The sequence below is a fragment of the Mustela nivalis genome, assembly GCF_964662115.1.
Source record: "Mustela nivalis genome assembly, chromosome: 9".
Lineage (NCBI taxonomy): Eukaryota > Metazoa > Chordata > Mammalia > Carnivora > Mustelidae > Mustela > Mustela nivalis.
In genome coordinates, this window is record NC_139028.1 from 86,693,915 (window position 1) to 86,713,973 (window position 20,059).

Consider the following 20,059-nt stretch of genomic DNA (forward strand, 5'->3'; position numbering starts at 1 on the left):
TATTGGCATGAAAAAAAAAAAAAAACCTTCCCTACTTCCATTTAGAGAGAGAAAATGTTGCATAAAATCTCTATTTTATGTGCAAATAAAGAAATACATAAAGATGGAGAAAGTTTTTCTTTCTCTTCTGTCATTTTTCTGCCTCTATTATTCAAAACTTTTTTAGTTGTGACTGAAAATTAAAAGTATTTCAACACACAAAAACCTGTATCTGAATTGTTTATAGCAGTTCTATTTTCAACAACCCCAAACTGGAAACAACCAAAATGTTCTTTAAGAAGTGCATGGTTAAACACATTATGGTATATCTACATCATGGGATGTTATTCAGCAATAAAAAAGGAATAGACTATTGATACATACAACTTGGGTCCCTCTCAAGAACAATAAAACTGACTGAAAGAAGCCAATCTCAAGAGATGACATACTGTTTAATTTCATTTACATTATATCCTCAAAATGACAAAATTATAGAGATGGAGAACAGATTAGTGATTGCCAAGGGTAAGGGATGATGGATGGGTTTGACTATAAAGGGGTAACTTACGTGAGGTTTTGGTGATGATGTCTTTGTTAAAGGAAAATGCACAAGTAATAAACTGGCATAGAACTACTCACACATTTTGTACTAATGTCAATTTTCTGGTTTTGATATGGTACTATAGTTAAGGAAGAACACTTAGGGAAAACTGGGTGAAGAGAATACAGGACCTCTCTGTACCATTTTTGCAACTTCATGTGAATCTATATCTAAAAATAAAAGGTAAAAAAAAAAAGTGCTTCAAGTGATAAAGGGAATACATCAGTTTATAGAACTGGGTAGTCCAGAGGGTTCATCTACCTTCAGGCAAACCTGAATTAAGGAGCTCAGGCAATGCCTCTAGGAGTTTTCTCTCTCTCATTTTTTCAGTTCTGCTCACCTTTCTGTGCTAACTTCATTCTCCATGAAGCTGGGGAAGATGTCAGAGATCTATGCTTACATGATCCAGTAGTAACCCAGGGAGGAAACAGATTCTTCATTCTTAGGGAAAACTCTAAATTTTGGATCGAATGTCCTCTTGGAACAGATCATTTTTGGTCAGGAAGATGGAAAACTGATGGGTTGTGAGGGCCTGAGGGAGAGAGAGAATGTGTGTGCCCGTGTGTGTATGTGTGCCTGCACACATATACAAAGAAACAGCTCCATTAGGACCTTACTGAGGAAGAATGGTTTCCCTAAGAAAAAATGAGATGGTTTCATCAAACACAGGTTAGGGTGGGCCAGGCAAAATACAGATTTCTGCTATACTACTAAAAGGTTACAAGGACAACTCTGTGGATAGGTATAAATACTTGAAAATCTAACTTGCAAAAAATTTGAATATTTATATAGTATAATGAGGAGTGGTTATAGGTTTAAATTTGTGTATTTTGTGGGGAGAGAAATGTAAAGTCTAGAAAGACTGAACAGAATTCAGTAATTAAGTAAAGACCTACCAGAAACATGATGTCAAGATGGGCAAAATTAATCTCAACAACATTGCAGTAGAAGTGAAGCTGATAACAAAATTTAGAAATTTACCATGGTCTCTAAATCATACAGAAAACTAACATTTCATAGGTAAAATGATGAATAGCTGAAATAGGTTAAATTGAGGTTTTGAGAAAAAAAAGAAGCCCTCAAACACTGATTCCAGGATTTAAAAATACCCACTTACGTTCTCCAACCTGGAAAATACCTTTTTTATTGGCAAAACCCCACTGTGATTATCTATTAAGCTCAGTGGTAGCTGGGGACTTTTTTGAGTCGGGGCCATTTTAGGTAGCTACAGAGCACAAGACAGTAAAAGAGTTGTTGGTTGCCAGGGACATACTTTGAGTGAGGAGATTCTCTTCAAACTGTAGGGCAGAGCTAATTGGGGACTAACAAAATAGTCTGGCTGTCTTGAAATTGAAGGGGGAAGTGAAATAAACTGGCAGACTTATTTGGAGAAAGCAAAGGAAGCAGGCAAAGAGGAAAATGCAAAAGCAGTCAAGTGGTGATCTTTCAGACTTAATTTCTTTTTAAAGATTTTATTTACTTGAGAGAGAGAGAGCATGAGTGGGGGCAAGAGAGAAGCAGACTCCCCACGAGCAGGGAGCCCAACTGGCTCAATCCCAGGACCCCAGGATCATGACTTGAGTCAACGGCAGATGCTTAACAGATTGAGCCACCTATGTGCCCTTAGGCAGATTGTTTTATTTGATACGAAAAATTTGGAGGATGTACTTGGAATGAAAGAACATTTTCAAATAGCATTTGAACTAAGTAAGAATTAGGGTGGGAATTAAGAACCTACATTATTAATTATTATTGGGAAGAACAGGAGTGAATAATAAATTAAAAAAAAAACTGTGATTCTGAAATAATCACATAAAAGGAGAATGGGAAAGGGATATGTACAGGGAGTGGTGGTATTAGAATGGATCCCCAACATTTCGTATTTGAGAAGTGGCTTACAGAGGGTAAGAACATTCTGCCTGGATGAGAAATGAAGGGGAGGACGTAGTATTTCTGCCCAAAGTCCTGATCATAGAACTGTTTTCCTCTCATGCCACTAATCTTCTTAATTATAACAAAGACATTTTTCACAATCCATCTGTTTGAAAGTATGAAAATAAACCAATTTTTAAATGATAACTCCTAGCTTATTTTGTCTTCTATCTGCTTCTTCTGTCTTCGATCTCAGAACTAACCTTTCTTGACAGCTCTTAACCTGACAGACTAATCCCTATAGTGACTGTTCTGCAGAACTTGCCATTTGCAAGGCTTGAGTGGTTTGTTAAATGATGTTCACTCTGAGAAGTATGGACTATCTGTCAACTACTGCCTTTTGGGGGAAGTTATAGGAGAGGGAAAACTTAGTATACAGTTAAAAAACTTGTCCTGTGCTGATTCCTGAAACATACATTATATTTGGTCTTAGTGTCCAAGGGGTGTCTTCAGACTTTGAATGTGGAATCTTTTTTTTTTTAAGATTTTATTTATTTATTTGACAGACAGAGATCGCAAGTAGCTAGAGAGGCAGGCAGAGAGAGAGAGGAAGAAGCAGGCTCCCTGCTGAGCAGAAAGCCCCATGCGGGGCTTGATCCCCGGACCCTGGGATCATGACCTGAGCAGGAGGCAGAGGCTTTAACCCACTGAGCCACCCAGGCGCCCCGAGTGCAGAATCTTAACACAAAATGATTCAGGATATTACCAGTGATTTTGTAACATATCTTACCTTAAGTAGTTGTCAAAAACTTAGGAGCAATTTGTGAATATGCAACAACATGCAGTTGATTGAAAAATCAATCCATAAATGCCTTCAGTGATACTAAGACTTTTATTAATACTCTACTAATGATACTTTAAATTTTGTTTTTGATATAAACACTGAGCTGAATCTAATTTACTTAAAATTCTAAATTATAATTCTATAATTATAAAATGCATTGAGTAAATCTTTCCACCCAATCTGTGGTAAAATCAATTTGCTGACCTTCATCCACAAATTAAATTACCTCATCACAGGTGACCATGGCAGTGGAATTTGTTTTCTGTAGTAGATGTTTTTTGTAGTTATCCATATGCAGAGTATTAGCCCCACTACAGATGAAGGCAATGTGTTTCCTGTCCAGGGTTAACAGCAACCCTTTTGCACCAGCCTTGGTTGAAAATCGGAATTCTGTCACATTCCAGTTGTGAGACTTTTTTTTTTTTTTTTTTTGGCAAATTAATTTTTTTAAAAAAGATTTTGTCTATTTATTTAAAAGAGAGAGGGTTAGAATGAGAGAGCAAGCACAAGCAGGGGGAGCAGCAGAGGAAGGGCAGACTCTCTGCTGAGCAGGAAGCCTCATACTTGCTCAAATCCACGACTCTGGGATCTTGACCTGAGCCGAAGGCAGACACTTTACTGACTGAGCCACTCAGGTGCTCCAATTTTCTTTTTAAAATTGACTTTTAATTTTTTTTTAAACTATTTATTTGAGAGAGAAAGGAGGGGATGGGAGAGAAAGAGAGAGAGAAAGGGAGACAGACACGGAGTACGGGGGCTAGAGGCAGAGAGAGAAGGAGAGCCTTAAGCAGACGTGGTACTCAGCGCTGAGCCTGAAGTAGGGCTTGATTTCAGGACCCTGAGATCAGGACCTGAGCTAAACCAAGAGTCTGACACTTAACTGACTGCGCCACTCAGGTGCCTTTTTGTTTTTTCTTAAGCAGAAAAATAAATTTATGTCGTTTATAAACCATCATCTGAAATACTTGTGGCTAGGAGTTTGGGAATTCAAGAATTTTTTTTTTTTTTTTAAAGAAAGGCAATATAGCACAATATGGTACTTATTATATGTGACACCCTTAGTGAGATCTAGGCCGACACACCATAATGCAGTAAAACCTTTCAATGTTCACTCCGAGTGGGATAAATACAGTCATTAGTCTCACATTTAGTGGAAGTCAGGCTTTATTGTCCCAAATTATAAAAACAAAAAACGAATTTTCAAAATCTATTAAGTTTTAGAACTGTGTATGGGGGGGTGTGGATTTGTACCATCTGTTTTAAAAGTTTGTGTAAGGAATCAGTGAAAAATGCATTTAAAACACTTATCACATGATATGTCCCCCAAAACTTGACTATTATTAAAAGTTATTGATTGAAGGCCCCTTCTCAAAATGGGATACTTTATAAAGCTTGTGACTGGAAGTTTCTCTCAGGGCATGGTTAAAATGTCCGGATTCTAGAACTTGTATCACTAATAACACCAAAGCTCTAATTGAGCAGTTATCTCAGATATTTCTAAGTTTTTAATTTTTAAGTTTTTAATTTCTAAGTATTTAAATGTGAAAAAACCCAAAGGATAATTTAAAACAAAATTTATTTCTTATGCACATTAATCCTTTTTTAGATTATTAATCATAAATTCAGTGTTTATATGCATAAGTTCTGCTTTAACTGTCTTGAAAATACAAATTTGCTCCAACGCCACTGAGAGATCAGGGGTACAACTGAAGCATAGTGTGAATTTCATCCAGATATTTCATCCAGATGGAATACTGGGTGAACACAAAAAACTATCCAGCTGAACCATGCTATACAGGAGTACCAAAAAATGCACACACCTCACAAGAACAATGAGGCATGGCCATCCACATCTGGTCTTATAAATACCCATCTAATTTTGGATCACCTTCCTTCAGACAGTTAGCATCAACTTAAAAGTTGCAACTTTTCAACGTCCACTTTTACAAGCAAACTTAACTTTTTTTTTCAAAGTGCCACATTTATTTATGCATTTCTTCAACATTTTTTGTGTGAAACTGGGCTACTGTTTCTATTATTTTCCAATATTTTATTGTGTCAATGACAATGCTTTCGAGTATTGTGTCCCCTAACCCCATTTCCCACACAGGCCCTGTGTTTTTATGGCACAGTTCTGCACAGCACAGTGATTTTTAGGAACACATATACCCTGCTACAGCAGAACTATTGGTCATCATATCTGGTGTGTATTGTACTTGCCTTTTGGCAGGTATACAAAATTAATACACTATCCTGGCACATGAGAATAACTTCTCCAACTATTTTTAAAAAGTAGGAAATCATAACATAAACTCCCTTTTAAAAATATTACTTTATAAAAACTAAACTCTTTTAATAAGGTCTTAGTTTAATAAAAATTAATGGAAAGATTAGTGGAGTTAGCATTGTGCCAAGAGATTATTTCAAACTAGTCAATACCTTTTTTAAGAGTTTAAATCCCTACCATTTAGCTCTATTCTTTAATCCTGTTAGCTTTACAGCAATTAATAATCAAGAACACTGACTAAAGACATACTACAACTATTACTTTCTTGGACCTGATGCCCTTTTCTTGGCAGAATATCCCAGGTAAGTCATGTTGTGTGGACCATACTCTGGACACGATGATATAAAAATAAGACTGTCTCAGAACCGGTGTTCAGTGTTAGTGAAAAGACATGGAACATCCTTGAGGTTCCTCTCCGATCAGTGATCTAATTTCCCACATAAAACTGATTAGTCGTGAGAGTAGTACTTAAGAAATTGACACTTAAGGGGTGGCTGAGTTGGATGAGCAACTGCCTTCAGCTTGGCTCATGATCCTGGAGTCCAGAGATCAAGTCCCACATCAGGCTTCCCGCTCACTAGGAGTCTGCTTCTCCCTCTGACCTTCCCCCTCTCATGTTCTCTCTCCCTCAAATAAATAAATAAATAAACTCTTTAAAAAAAGAGAGAAATTCACACTTAAAAATTTTACAAAGGTGCCCATGCTGCTTTCAAATGTGAGTAAAGAGCCAATTGCAAAACAGTATAAATAGTATGAAACAATTTTTGTAAAAAAAAAAAAAAAAAAAAAAAAAACCAAGTATACAAGTTGCTGTATGATTAAAATATGTCAGGTGTCAGGGCACCTAAATTATCAGCACTGGTTACAAGAGGAATGACACTGGTGGAGAATAAGGAGGGAGCACATATTTACTGCTTATAGCTCTTGTCACTTTCTCAAACATTATTTTTTAATAAAAATATAAAATTTTAGTTAAAATCAATCTATGGTGTTAGGATAGTTAGAATCCTTCCCTTGGAAGGAAGAGGGAGTGGGACACAAGGGATGCTTCTGGGATATAGATAATTTTCTCTTCCTTGATTGGAGTTCTGCTTACATGGAGGGATGTGCTCATTTGGTGAAAATTCACTAGCTACTTACTTATGCTTAGTCTACTTTTTACATGAATAAAGTTCACTTAAAAACGGTTTTATGGTGACTTACTGAATAGCATTGTTCTAGTTTAAATACGTATATTTTATCTTTATTCATATACTCAACAGTTTTATTTCCCCATCTTATTTCTTCCCCTTACTTTCTCCTTAACATAGATACATTACAAATGCATTATTATTACAGAAGGCAAAATGGCTAGCTTATAAAAATGGCATGTGAGAAAACCACTCACTCATACTCAGCCATAAAAAAGATCTTGCCATCTCAACTCAGCATGGATGGACTTTGAGCGTATTATGGTAAGTGCAGTAAGTCAGACAAAGAAAAGTGAATACCATATGATTTTTGTTTATGTGGAATCTTAAGAACAAAATGAAGCAGAATCTTCAGAACAAACAAAGCAGAAACAGACCCATAAATACAGAGAACAAACTGGTGGTTGACAGAGGGGAGGAGGGAGGAAGAAGGGGGGAAAAATCACTCACACCTTATGGTATGAGGCAGACCATGAGGTATGGTCACTGAATTTTGTTAGCCGGATTCATCAGTACCCGGTACAAGAATATCTTTTGAAACACATAATTTCCTAAAACAGATGGAAAGGAAAAACAGGTGAAAGTGTTAAATACGCAACACAGCTTATTTCCCAGGATTAAGAGCCATGGTTTTTCTCCTTCCCTGGTTTCCTCTTGTTTCATTTTTTCTTCTCTTCCCTTATGATCTTCTGCCTTCTTTCTTAAATTCCACAAACTGAGGGTTGCTGGAGGGGAGGGGAGTTGGGGGATGAGGTAACCAGCTGATAGACATTGGGGAGGGTATGTGTTGCTATGATCACTGCGTATAATGGAAGACTGATGAATCACAGACCTATACCCCTGAAACAAATAATATATTAATTGATTGAATTTATATTTAAAAAATAAAATAAAAAAAAAAAACAGACAACATTAAGCCAATGGCTTAATGACAAAGGGACCCCAAGGAAATTGTGTATGGTGGCTCTCCCTATGACAGATTCTGTGTGCACATCTGTAAACAAGGAACTACCAGACTTAGAAGGAACCTCAAAGACTGTTACTGCATCTCATAATCTCCCAACCAGATTTTAACTTGAGAGACATGACTAAATTAAAAGGCCTAAAATGTTCCAACTTTTTAGGTTGTTTCAGCTGTTTAGGTTGTTAAGTGGTTGTTTGCTTAAGTGGAATAGTTCCCAGGCCACATAAAATTCAAAGTATGTTTAATCAAATATTTATTGCATTCAGAAGAACAGGTCAAACAAGGCAGGTGAACAATACGATCTCACTGCAGCTCTGTGTACTTCCTATAGGAGAAGGAATGATTAAAACTTTATCAGTAGGAATAAATGGATCATTTTCAGACTTGGTTCTAGTGCCATATATCCTGATCTAATCTGAAACACAAATCTATAAAATTCACATTTTATATAAAATAACAGTTGAAAGTATGGAAGGGGTACTAACAAGACAGAAAAGCAAACACTGTAAAATCTTTATCTTTAATATACTGAGTAGCAAGGAACAATATTAGTATTTTATTCATGAAGACTACTTAAATAATCTTTACAACTTTGTGGGCACATATATGTACATTTGTACATCAAAGTATTTTTGGAAAGTAAAGTCCTATATATATATGATTAAAATAATGTGTGACCAAATATATCCTGGGCCATAATTTTATCACTTCTAAATTCTCTTTGTTTAAGAAAAAACCCAATAAGGATAATTTAACTCACTATTTTCTAAAATGTCCTAATCAATTTGTAGCATAGTAAAACTGACATCCCACTAAGCCTACTTACAGATTATAAAGGGTAACAAATATTTTAGTAACTTTATTAAAACATAAACTTTTCTGTTGAAATTTAATATTTGCTTAGAAGACAAAAGAATGAAACAAAGAATTTTATTTTCTGCTTGCTGAAGGTATTTGGGTAAACTTAGGTTTCAGATGGTCTTCTGTCAAACGTTTTAAATAAGTTTCTGAAAGGGCACTGGCAACAAATCCTTTTGAAAGGAAATTTGTCGATTCCATTTTCCTTGATTTTGAAGTGACTTATCTTAGACTTCCTTTTGAAATACTTCTTCCAAATTTTCTAACCATGTTTGGCTTTATTTTATGGATGTTTCTTTTATAGTCTAGAGAAGAAATAAAAAGACATATAAATATGGTAAAAGTATTCGAAAAGAATTCTCACTATTCATTCAAGTTATAAAAATTTGTTAAAATTATATCCATAAGAAGAAAAATTTATTCTTGAAATTCATAGTTGTTAACGAACAGGATTTAAAATATAACACGAAACAAACATTAGTAACATTGGTTTAAAAGTAGAAATTCATTTCTCCATACTCCCTACTGAGTTTTTAGTGTGCACATGTTTACACCCCACCCCCACCCTGGCAGGTATCAAATAACATCACTGAATAAACTATTACATTTAATTTTAGTTCCTTTGAACTAATGAAGACTATTCTACTAGCATTGTTCTCTTTCTTTGTTGCATCATCACTTTTTTCCTCATTTTACAGATTACTTCCCTAAGGCTTCTAAACTTCCATATTTTCCCAATTTTTAGGAGTATAATTTGCATCTAGTACTTCCTTAAGTGCTAATCCTTATTTCTTTTACTATTCTTATTTCTTGTTTCTTTTACTGCCACCTCTCAAATGTCCATTCCTCTGGTTCTTCTTCAGGCTTACAATGATTGTCTGCTCAATCAAGTGTTGTTAAAACAGGTGCCACTGACTTCTTTATAGCTCAGTTTTGTCTGTTATCCATTTTCTTGTCACATTAGGTTTTGGTTTCAGAGCCACATACTTTCTTGACAGTATTTTATTTCTCAGTAAATAGCAGTTACCTTCTTTCCCACTGATGTTCCTTTTTTGTTTGTTTGTACACTGTTAGCTGGAGAACTCAGTTGAACATATTCTAAGAAAGACAGTCTCAGTTTTCTCCTTTTTCTAGTAATTCCTCTTGCATATATAGGCATTTTCACTTGAATATCCTATTATACATAAACTGTTTCCTTCCCTTAAACTAATACCTCTTTCTAGGTGCTCTATTATCCTTAACAATACATAATCTTTTAAAGTAGCTTTAGCTCTTCTTGGTCCTTTGGCAAGCATTGCAGTTTAGTATCAACTCCTACTTCTTTCTATGTAGAATTATTTTATTCATCTCTCTTTATATATGAGATATTTGATGCACTTTACACCATTCTTAGAAAATACGCATGTTAGAAAAACCAAATCTCTATTTGAGAAGTATCACAAATTTATTATTTGGTTGTACAATTATGATTAAATGGAGGATTTTTTTCAGGAGACCAATGGGGCAGTACATAGCCATACCAACTGCACATACACATTGTTAAAACATTACTAACTTTGGCATGCTAAACAAAATAATCATAGTAAATTTTATGTTTCAGGACATTTTTATTTGATTTTTAAAATTTGCACAAAAGGCATTTCCACTGAACTTAAGGATGCCACTGGCTACCACAAGAAGTAAGGATTTATCAACCCAGTTCGGCAAAACTATTGAGAAATTTTATATTACTCTAATGAAAGAGCATTGGCAGAAAAAAATAGCAATAGCTTTTTCATGTTATTCTTAGAAACACTCATTAACTCATGAAACCCCTTTAAATTCCAACTGCTGTAATTACAATTTCCTTTAGGGAAGAAAACAAACTGGGTCTTAATGATCTTGCTATCTGTCACAGAAACTAGCACATATCAGTGCATAATAAATAAATATTTCTTAAATGAAGTCTTAGGAATTATAGTGTCAGAGAGACAGAGGTCTGGACACCAAAGCCCAGAAACTGGTTTGTGCTATATACCTCTAACTTCACTAAAGATGTGGTTTTGTTACTATAGATTCATGTCACTGCCATTTGCAATTGAGAGGATGTAGTCATCTCCATCAGCATCTTTTTCAACTTGATAATAGGAGTTACAATATGACTCTAACTAGGTACAGGCTGAAGCCTGGTCATAATTGTACAAATGAGGCAGAGGGCAAATTATTAAAAATAATAAGAGGAAAATTTCAAGTAGATAAAATTTATCTGTAAAACATAGGTATCATTAACCTATTAAATAATATATTTAGCTAATGATTTCAATTATTAAATTATTTATGAATTCTTCTGCAGTATGAGGCAATATGGACAACAAAAAGGATACAGAATATAAAGTTACAAGTCGGGCTCCACCATGAACTATCTGTGTGATGATCTCAGGCATTTTCTATTTTGTGTCTTTTTTTAAAAGATTTTATTTATTTATTTGAGAGAGAGAGAGAGAGACAGTGAGACAGGGAACACAAGCAGGGGTAGTGGCAGAGGAGAACGAGGCCTCCCACTCCCAGGGCCCTGGGGCCACAACCCGAGCGGAAAGCAGAATGTTCAACGACTGAGCCACCCAGGTGCCTGTCTATTTTGGGTCTTAACTCTTCTTATCTGTAACATGGATAATCACACTTAACATCTAATAAATGAGATGAAAGGATAAAAGGAGATTCTAATGAAAATACTGTAAGAAAATGGAAAAGTATACATATGTTTGGTAATCATGTTATTAAATATCAAATTAAGAGCTGAGACATACCCATTGTTGGTCTATCTTCTTGTAAATCCTTTTCACTTGCATTATCTTGTCGAATGCGTTTGGCAAATCCAGAATTTACCTCGCCAGTTAATGAAGTATTTGATGCAGAACTGTAAGGAAAAACTTTTTATTTTAGTAAAAGATTTTTTGTAAATTCTTTTTTTCCCATTACTTGGTAAGTTTTAATACATATTCTATATGCAATAAAGATAAAAGAGAAAGTGAAATAATAAAATAAGTTACAAAATCCCATAAAAATAATTGGAGGTATTAAAATACAGTTTTGGAGCATAGGGAAATTTGTTTTGATTTTAATGATATTTATTCAAATTGGAGATTATGATGTAGCAATTCTGTAACAAAACATTTTCAGGGTGCTCTGCTAGAATATAAACCAATACTATTATCCAAAGCATAGAGATAAAAAGCATCTTGCAAGAGGTGAAAAACCTAAGTTCATATTATAAATTTGGAGTGAGAACCTTAATCTGGAGAATCTAAACAAGTGAGATTGTTTGAAAACCTTGTTTTCAAATCAAAGCATGGTAATAGGCTTAGACTCTTTTTCTGATTACTACAATTATAGAAAATGAAATGGAAAGAATGACCTATTTTCATGTTTTATCTTAAAAAAATTATATCAATCTCATATACTAAAGGGCCAAATTTCCAACTCAATTCCAGTTGACATATTACTACTAAATGCCTACTACTATGATCTCACGTTATAGGATATACTAATAAGTTAGGTAGTAATAAACCCTGTTCTGAAAACTTACATAATGAATATATGGTGGGGAGGGGGAAAAATAAGACAAATACACAAAATAATATAATGTAAAGTAAAACACAATGCTAAAGGTTTCAAACTATAGGTTCCTGATTCTAAAAGTAGAGAAACAAAAAAACCAAAAAAACAACTGAAAGATTTTGTGGATGAGATGCCTTTGATCTGGGCCCTGAAAAATAACAGTCCAATCCTTCTAAACCCAAAGAAGATCAAATTTTAACAGGTAGGGTTGGGAAGAATGAGCATCCCCTCTCCATACTGATTCAAATAATCTAATATTAAGGAGTTTCTGATTAAAAAAGAGATCATATACCATTTTACAGGTTAACACTGATTTGATTGTCAGTTGCATTAACACTTGGAGGGTTCCCTCTTATGGCAACAATTAGCTCTTATGGTAACCAACCACATGGTAAAGTGATGTGGGTGTGTTTGTGGAATACAGAGAAGATGAATTCGTTCTACCTTTATCCAAAGAGGTTGAAAATGACAATTTAATATGATAGCAAAAAAAAAAAAAAAAAAAGGCATGAACACAATGAATGCTGGCAAAAATAATTCAATCTGTGATTTTCAACTTTTCTAGAGCCTGTAAGAAAAATGATTAGGTGTAACAAGCAGTAATTTTACCTACTCTGTTCAAGAATATAAATGATATCTACCTAAAATGGTAACAAAAAAGTACTCGTATTATGAAAGCAAGGAAACTCCGTTGTAGAAAATTTCTTTTCTTAAATGGTGCAAAACTAAGTTACAATGATTCTGTTTTGGATACTAAACACCCTTTTTGGATAACATATATACCAGCAAAGGCAAAAATTCTTTTTTGGTCATTTGGTGATTTTTCTTTAAGTACACAGATCATTGGGGCGCCTGGGTGGCTCAGTGGGTTAAAGCCTCTGCCTTCGGCTCAGGTCGTGATCCCAGGGTCCTAGGATCGAGCCCCACATCGGGCTCTCTGCTCAGCAGGCAGTTTGCTTCCTCCTCTCTCTCTGCCTGCCTCTCTGCCTACTTGTGATCTGTCAAATAAATAATAAATCTTAAAGACAACAGAGATCATTGTCATTAGTTAGTTTTGATAGGCATTAGTTTTCCCAACAATATATATTAAAATTATTTTTATTATTTTATGGAATGATTTTTCACTTTAGTTAGTTCTAGAACATCAGTGTTTACTAATAAATTGTTTTTTACTTGAAAGTTAGGCTTTTGAATAAATATATCTGAAAGAAACTTCATGTTTCTAGGAATGAAAACAAAGCCCAATAAAATAAATTGTATATTTATATATATATATATATGTAAAATACATGCAAACATTTTTTAGGATTTAGATAAGATAATCCACTGGTGAAATGTTTAACACTCATGTTATAAATTTATTTTAGATTTATGTTGGATCATAAAGTAAGACTTAAAATTGGTATGAGTGAAAATTCAAATTATGTTAAAGACTATATTAAGAAGAAATTTAAAGACTTCTCTACTTATGTGCCAAATTATATTTCTCTATTAACGAAAGTTAAAATTTAACCTTTTGTTCCCTTATATAAATTGTATGTTTTTGCTTAATTAACATTTGCATCTCATATTCTTTTAGTTGAGATAATTTCTAGTTGGAACCTTTAAATGTCTTTCAAAACAAACCAAAAATGTGTGACAAGTCTGAGACCCATTTCTGGGTGCTATGAAAGATTATGAAACAAACAGAAACCAACTAACTAAATATACAAAGCAAACAACCCCCCAAAACTTTGATTAATATAATTTCTAAATAAAATTTTACATACAGATATATTATATTTGGTAGGCTGATTTAGTTAAAATAGTGCATTACAGTGATATTAAATGAATAAAAATTATTAAAAATTTAACTAAAAAATTGAGTTCTGTAGGTTTTTAGAATACCCAGTGCTTTTGGATTCCAGATTTCTTTTCAGAGAGAAAAACTGATACAAACTAAAAAAATAATGGTACACACAGAGACTTCCCTTCTAAAAAAAAAGTATTAGAATACACACACACCCCTAAATATGTACATAAAGGTGCTAAGTGGAAAATACCAGAGTTTATTACTCTCAAACTCATGTAGGTTTAATTGGGGAAAAGGAAGATTAAAAAAAAAATGTAATTATGTACACTTCTAGCATTAATCTCTTTTAACCTTAGTTAATGGCAGGATCTAATTATTGGTACCAGAGGGAATGTAATAGAGCAATCTTACTTTCTTTATATGTCCTTTAATATTATTTCACAATATTAGTTGCTCATGTGGAAGTTCTTTAATTCATCTAAAACCACTCTGAATATACAGTTTACATACCTAGACATTTCTTGAAAAATCATTTGATTTTTATGATTATGTGTACATTTTAAATTGCTCTTAGCTATAAGATTTTGCTACATCTTAGTTAACACAACAGAATTGTGAAGAACCAGAAAAGTCACCAACACTAATTAATGAAAGAATAACACAATCCACACAATGAAAATTAGTGTTAAGATGGTGACGGTTATTTATGGTCACTCATTAAGTGACTGATATCCATACATGAGCCAGACAAATTGCATCATTTAAATTTGTGCCATAGCAAAATATAGAATTTTAAATGTCATGGAATTAGTTAGAGGTATTCTGAAAAAATCAGTCTACTAATTTTAAATCTGCATTCCAAGACTCTGCTGTACTTTGGAGGAAAATGACAGATCCTAAATGCACCTGATAATACTCTATGTGGTACAAGTAGACTATTTGTAAATTTGTTTAGACTAGCCCAGATAGGAACAGGTTCATGGTGAAAAATAGGAAATTTATAGTAAGAGTTATTCTATCTTAGGATCTGGTACTCTGTGCCCCATAATTACATGTCAAAGAAAAAGAGTTAAAGCAAGTCAGAGCCATTTTACAATATAACCACTCACTATGTCTTGTCGTTGCATTCAGTGTTGTGGCATGCAAAGACTATATAATGGACTTCATATCATATAACTCACTATATTTAAGATTCTTCCTTGTCTTAGATTTTTAGCTGCTTTATTGTCATGTACCTAGGTATGTTTCTCTGTGTATTAATGTTGCTTGTAGTTTGCAGAACTTATCAAATCTGTGATTAGTTACCTTCTGTCAGTTTTGGAAAATTATTAGTCAGCCTCTCCTCAAACACTGTTTTCCCTCATTCTTTTTCTCATTCTTTCTGGGACTCAAAATATGTACATGCTAGACCTTCCTGGATCCCACATATCTTTTTTAACTCTTCTCCATATTTTCTGTCTTATCCCTCTGTACATTGTTTAGATATTTTTCTGTCAACCTATCTTCCAGTTCACTAAACTCTCTTCTGCTGTATCTAATCTATTAAATATTTATTTATTCTTAATTTCAGTAGATTCTAATTTTTCAGTTCTAGAATATTCATTTGATTCATTTTAATACAATTCAATTCTTTGGGAAATTGCCACTATTTTGTTGAACTTAATCACAGTTAAATTTTTAAAGTACCTACTTGATATTCTAACTATCTGAATCACTTATGGATATAGGTTTTTAGCCATTTGGTTCTGTCTACTGAAATACGTGGTAATTTTTGCTTACTTGTTAAACATGTAAAAAGACCCCAAAACTGTAGATGTTCTAGTTGTTATATTTCTCCAGAAGTGATTTAATTTTCTTCTGGCTAGCAGGCAGAACAGAGATAGATCACCTTGATCCAAAAGCAACTGAGTTAATCTGAGGTCTTTTTCAGGCTTTCAAGAACTGGTTTATTTCCGGTTTGCCCTACTACTAGAGCACAGGCCTTCAAGGGTCTCAGATAAAATCCTGAGGGTTCAACAGCATCTCTTCTTCTCAATGATCCCTGGACAGTTTTTGTATCCTAGCCCCATGAGAATGTTAAAATTCTGATTAATATTTTAGCTTCTTACAGCTTTGTTTCTTGGCCTCTTATACCAGAGTTCAGAATGTGGCAAATATCTTAAGGACAAGAGCTATAGACAGAATTATTTTGTTTTCCCAACTCAGTGAGACTGCTGATAGCTGCAGGCTTCCATTTTGTGCTTGGGTTCTATACTTGATGCCATGAGTTGGCAAATACTAAATGGAAAAACGAGGCAAAGAAAGTTTGGCTCTCTACAGCTTGTCTTCCTTTCCTCTGGATCTTAGACCTTCAGGTCCTGGTTGTCTTGGTTGGTCTCCAGGGCCTTGAAAGCAGCTGTTGGTTGTATTTATCACATTCTGTAACTGTTTCTGATAGGTGGTTTGGTCTCATATAATCTATATTGTCAAAGCCAGAAACATAAATCTCTTCACTCATTACACTTTAGTCATATGTCAAAATCCATTAAAGTAAAACAATTTTAGGACTGAAGAAATTCATTAATGTACAAAAAGAAAAATACCAAATGTGTAAAAGTTGTCACCAGAAGAAAAGTTAAAATTAAATGACATTTTTGGAGGCCAGAAGACTTTTCAATTTATTTTTAATAATCTGAGATAGAGAATACTTTTTGTAACTATCAAGTAAAATACTTGGACTTTATCAAGATTTCCCTTTGATAATAAAAATCTAGTGCTGCATTCAGAGCAATTAATTATATGTACATTTAAACATGAGTTCACAGTTTCATACAAGAAATAAAAAGGAGCTATAGGAAACAAATTGTAAAGATGATCTTATGTAAGCACTGTTTATGGTTAATTGTACCTTGTGAACTTTCGTTTCCTTTTGGCAGTAACAGTCATTGCCATGTAGGATGGTACTATGCTTGGTATAGGTAGAGGACGTTTAGTTGAGAATGAAGAGGCGAGCCTGTATATTAGATAATAAAAAATAAAAAGAGTAATTTTGATTTGTATTATGGAGAAAAAGGGGGCATACACTTTCATAATTAGAATCCCACTTCATATGAATATATAAAGAAAAGTATTATTCTCGATCCCCTCTTACTCGCCCTGGGGTTTTCTTTTCTCCTTTTTATATCATAGAAAGAGTTGCTCTCAAAAGAGATTTCTGCATCCCAATAGCATAGAAAGGCGAACGTATCATTCTTCTCATATTTGGAATACCTGTTACTATACAGATGAAGTGTACAGGATATGAAAGGAGAAGTGAGACAAAATGAGAAGGATGTTTGCTTGGATGACATGTAGTCAACCATACCTTGGAAATATGATGATTCAGGGTATGCTGGGATTTGCTAAACGTCAATAAAAAAATGTGAGATTTCCTTTAGTGAACATATTAATAAACAATAATAAACGTAGCAATACTCTGATGATGGCTTGTATCATCTAACTTTGGAGTATATAGAACAACTAAATATATCTTAAGGTTTCTTCTAGCCTACTGAGGGGTCAATCAACTAAGATATCAAATTAAAGGCCTTAAAATACTGTGTTAGTGGGTTAATATTTAGAAAGACAAGATTAAATGAAGGTAAAACACTGACTTTTGTAATCAAGATTGCATAGTTAACCCATGAAACAGACCTTAAATATAACTAAAGAAACAGGAAGCTATGGTTTAAAGGCTATGTAAATAACAAAACAAGAACAAAAACAAATGAATACTTGGCAAATACTCTTTTTTGTACCTTTGTAAAATGTTATCGTTTGACAGTGATTCTTTTTCAGGTAATTTACTCTTCAAGCTCCTGGTGTCTTCACATATAGTAAATGTAGAGTCCAATTCTTCTTGTCTATATTCTTTTCTCCTGCTGAGAGGAGTATCTACTTCACATAACATTTTCAGAGAATTATCACTGTCTACACTTGAGCTGGTGGTCTGAAAACCTGTAGTATGTGATGATGGTTTTAATAAAGTCACTACAGATGAATTTTGAGATGTTTTTCTATAGTCTTCTGGTGTATACACAATAGGTTGAAGTTCTTTGCTGAGAGAATCATTGAGCTGCAAACTTTCAGACAGTGCAGACTTTTGCGGATGTTTTGCTTTCAGGGGAGAAGGCATGAGCTTTCTTCGGGTTCTTTTTTGTGGAGGAATTTTAAGTAGATTAGATTCGCCTGAAGATGTGCCTATTCAATAAAATTAAAAAGAATCTCAATAATGACACCTAGTTTTCCAATAACCCTATGAGGTAAACAACAATAACAACAACAACAACAATTATAAATAATAATAAATAATAAAGTACATTTTCTGTCAACTGATGAAAATTTAAAAGAAAGCTGGAAAGAAAAACAAAAACACAGATTATTGATAATTTCAAATAACGTTAATGAGCTCATTATGAAGATATTCTAGAACAGAAATAATAAATGGCTAATATCAATACTAATTTGTAGATATAGCAAAATTGAGGTTAGGGTAATCATGAAAACAATTTTCCAACAAATTCTAACAAAATTCATAAGCAATTTCTTCCAAGCTTTTATGTTTTAGATTTCAGATAAGAAAAAAGTATTCAACAACCATAGGAGCAGAGATTAGTAACTTATTCTATTAAAAACATCACCAGTTATTTGTTAATTGAGTGGAAGTCTAGTCTAAATTAACAGGAAAGGCAATGACCAATAAAATTCTATGTGGATGAAAAAATGAAATTTGTTATGATCTCAGGTACGGTGGTTAATTAAGCATTCTGATTATTTCCTATGCCATACCCAATTCATAGATTTTTCAGAAATTAGATTAATAAATGAACATAAGCTGAAGAGGTCAGAGTACTCTTGCATGAACCTCATCACTCTATACAAGTTAAGTCTCCCAAATGTCAAGAAGTCACCAAGTTTAATGAACTTTTCTTAGCCCTATCCTACAACTTCTGATTTCAAAATGATTTCCCTACTACCTCTTCAACATGCCACCTTATCTCCCTTCATCTAGTAAATGTATGTATTTCTCTAAGGAAATACACTTTTATTCATAATTATCCTCTTGCCACTACTTTTTCAGTCACATGGGTCCAAATAACCAATTTTTACTATTTCCTCACATTTTCCAACTTCCACCAATCCTAGCTCTCCTACACTTAAAATTAAGTCGTAATTCTGATCATGTCATTCTTCTGATTAAAAACTTCTAGTGACTTTAACATAAACATGATATCCAGAGATCGTCAGTAGGGAAATTCTTATTTCTTGGCCCAAAATTAAGAGACAAATTGTTTTGTTTAAACTTAAGTTTGAATTCCCACAATCTAGACATGCTTAAATATTTACCTCTCAAACATTTAAAAAAAAAGTAAAGCAATGATTGATTGCATAGATTAACAATAAACTTCATCAACTCCAGTACACTAATCTTGTATTTCTTAGTTAACTTTTTATGTTTTGCCTGTTTCATTCATGGTGACTTCAGGTGCCTGACATGAAGTAACTTTGCTTCAAGTGTACTGTCCAGGAAAGAAACTACAATGTATATTTCTGCCCATGTTTTTAAATCATGCAAAAGATTTCCCAACTGATGTTAGATTTGCTTTATGATATAATACTAACTTAAATAACACTGAAAGCTGAATAATTGTTATGTATTTCAATAAAGCAATTCAAACTCTCAACCAAGTTAGAAAATACACTTAATAACAATCACCAACAGAACATACATTATTATTATTATGTTAGTTCATGACAGGCCCTACTATGGCTAGGTTGACAATTACCCTCTAGGAAAAACAACTGAAAAACAGGAAGAAAAATATGATCCCTGTTCTACTAAGGAATTTTACTTTTCTGAGAACTAGATAAATGAGATCCAGATCTTAAAATAATTTTCCACTCCCTTTAACATGACATTTGTCAAATTTTCCATTACCAGATATTTTTATACTAATGCTGCAGTGTAAAGACAGTTACTTTTCTCCACTGTGCTGCTACCACCAATTTGGTGGCTATTAATAGCTGGAAGATTAACTTCTTTTCCCCTGAGAGGCA

The 20,059-nt window shown here is 33.7% G+C and overlaps 1 protein-coding gene across 1 annotated transcript in view; it reads right to left on the reverse strand.

The window, feature by feature from the left end:
- Positions 1–7,976: 7,976 nt before the first annotated feature.
- The window catches only part of KIF18A (kinesin family member 18A), a 79,778-nt gene continuing 67,695 nt past the window's right edge, over positions 7,977–20,059 (reverse strand). Inside the window, exons 14-17 of the mRNA XM_082683256.1 lie at positions 17,761–18,202; positions 16,872–16,976; positions 11,382–11,491; positions 7,977–8,900 (exon numbers count right to left, since the gene is read on the reverse strand). Coding sequence (XP_082539382.1) covers positions 8,818–8,900; positions 11,382–11,491; positions 16,872–16,976; positions 17,761–18,202 — 740 coding nt within the window. The 3' untranslated portion in view covers positions 7,977–8,817. The remainder of the gene's footprint in view (positions 8,901–11,381; positions 11,492–16,871; positions 16,977–17,760; positions 18,203–20,059) is intronic.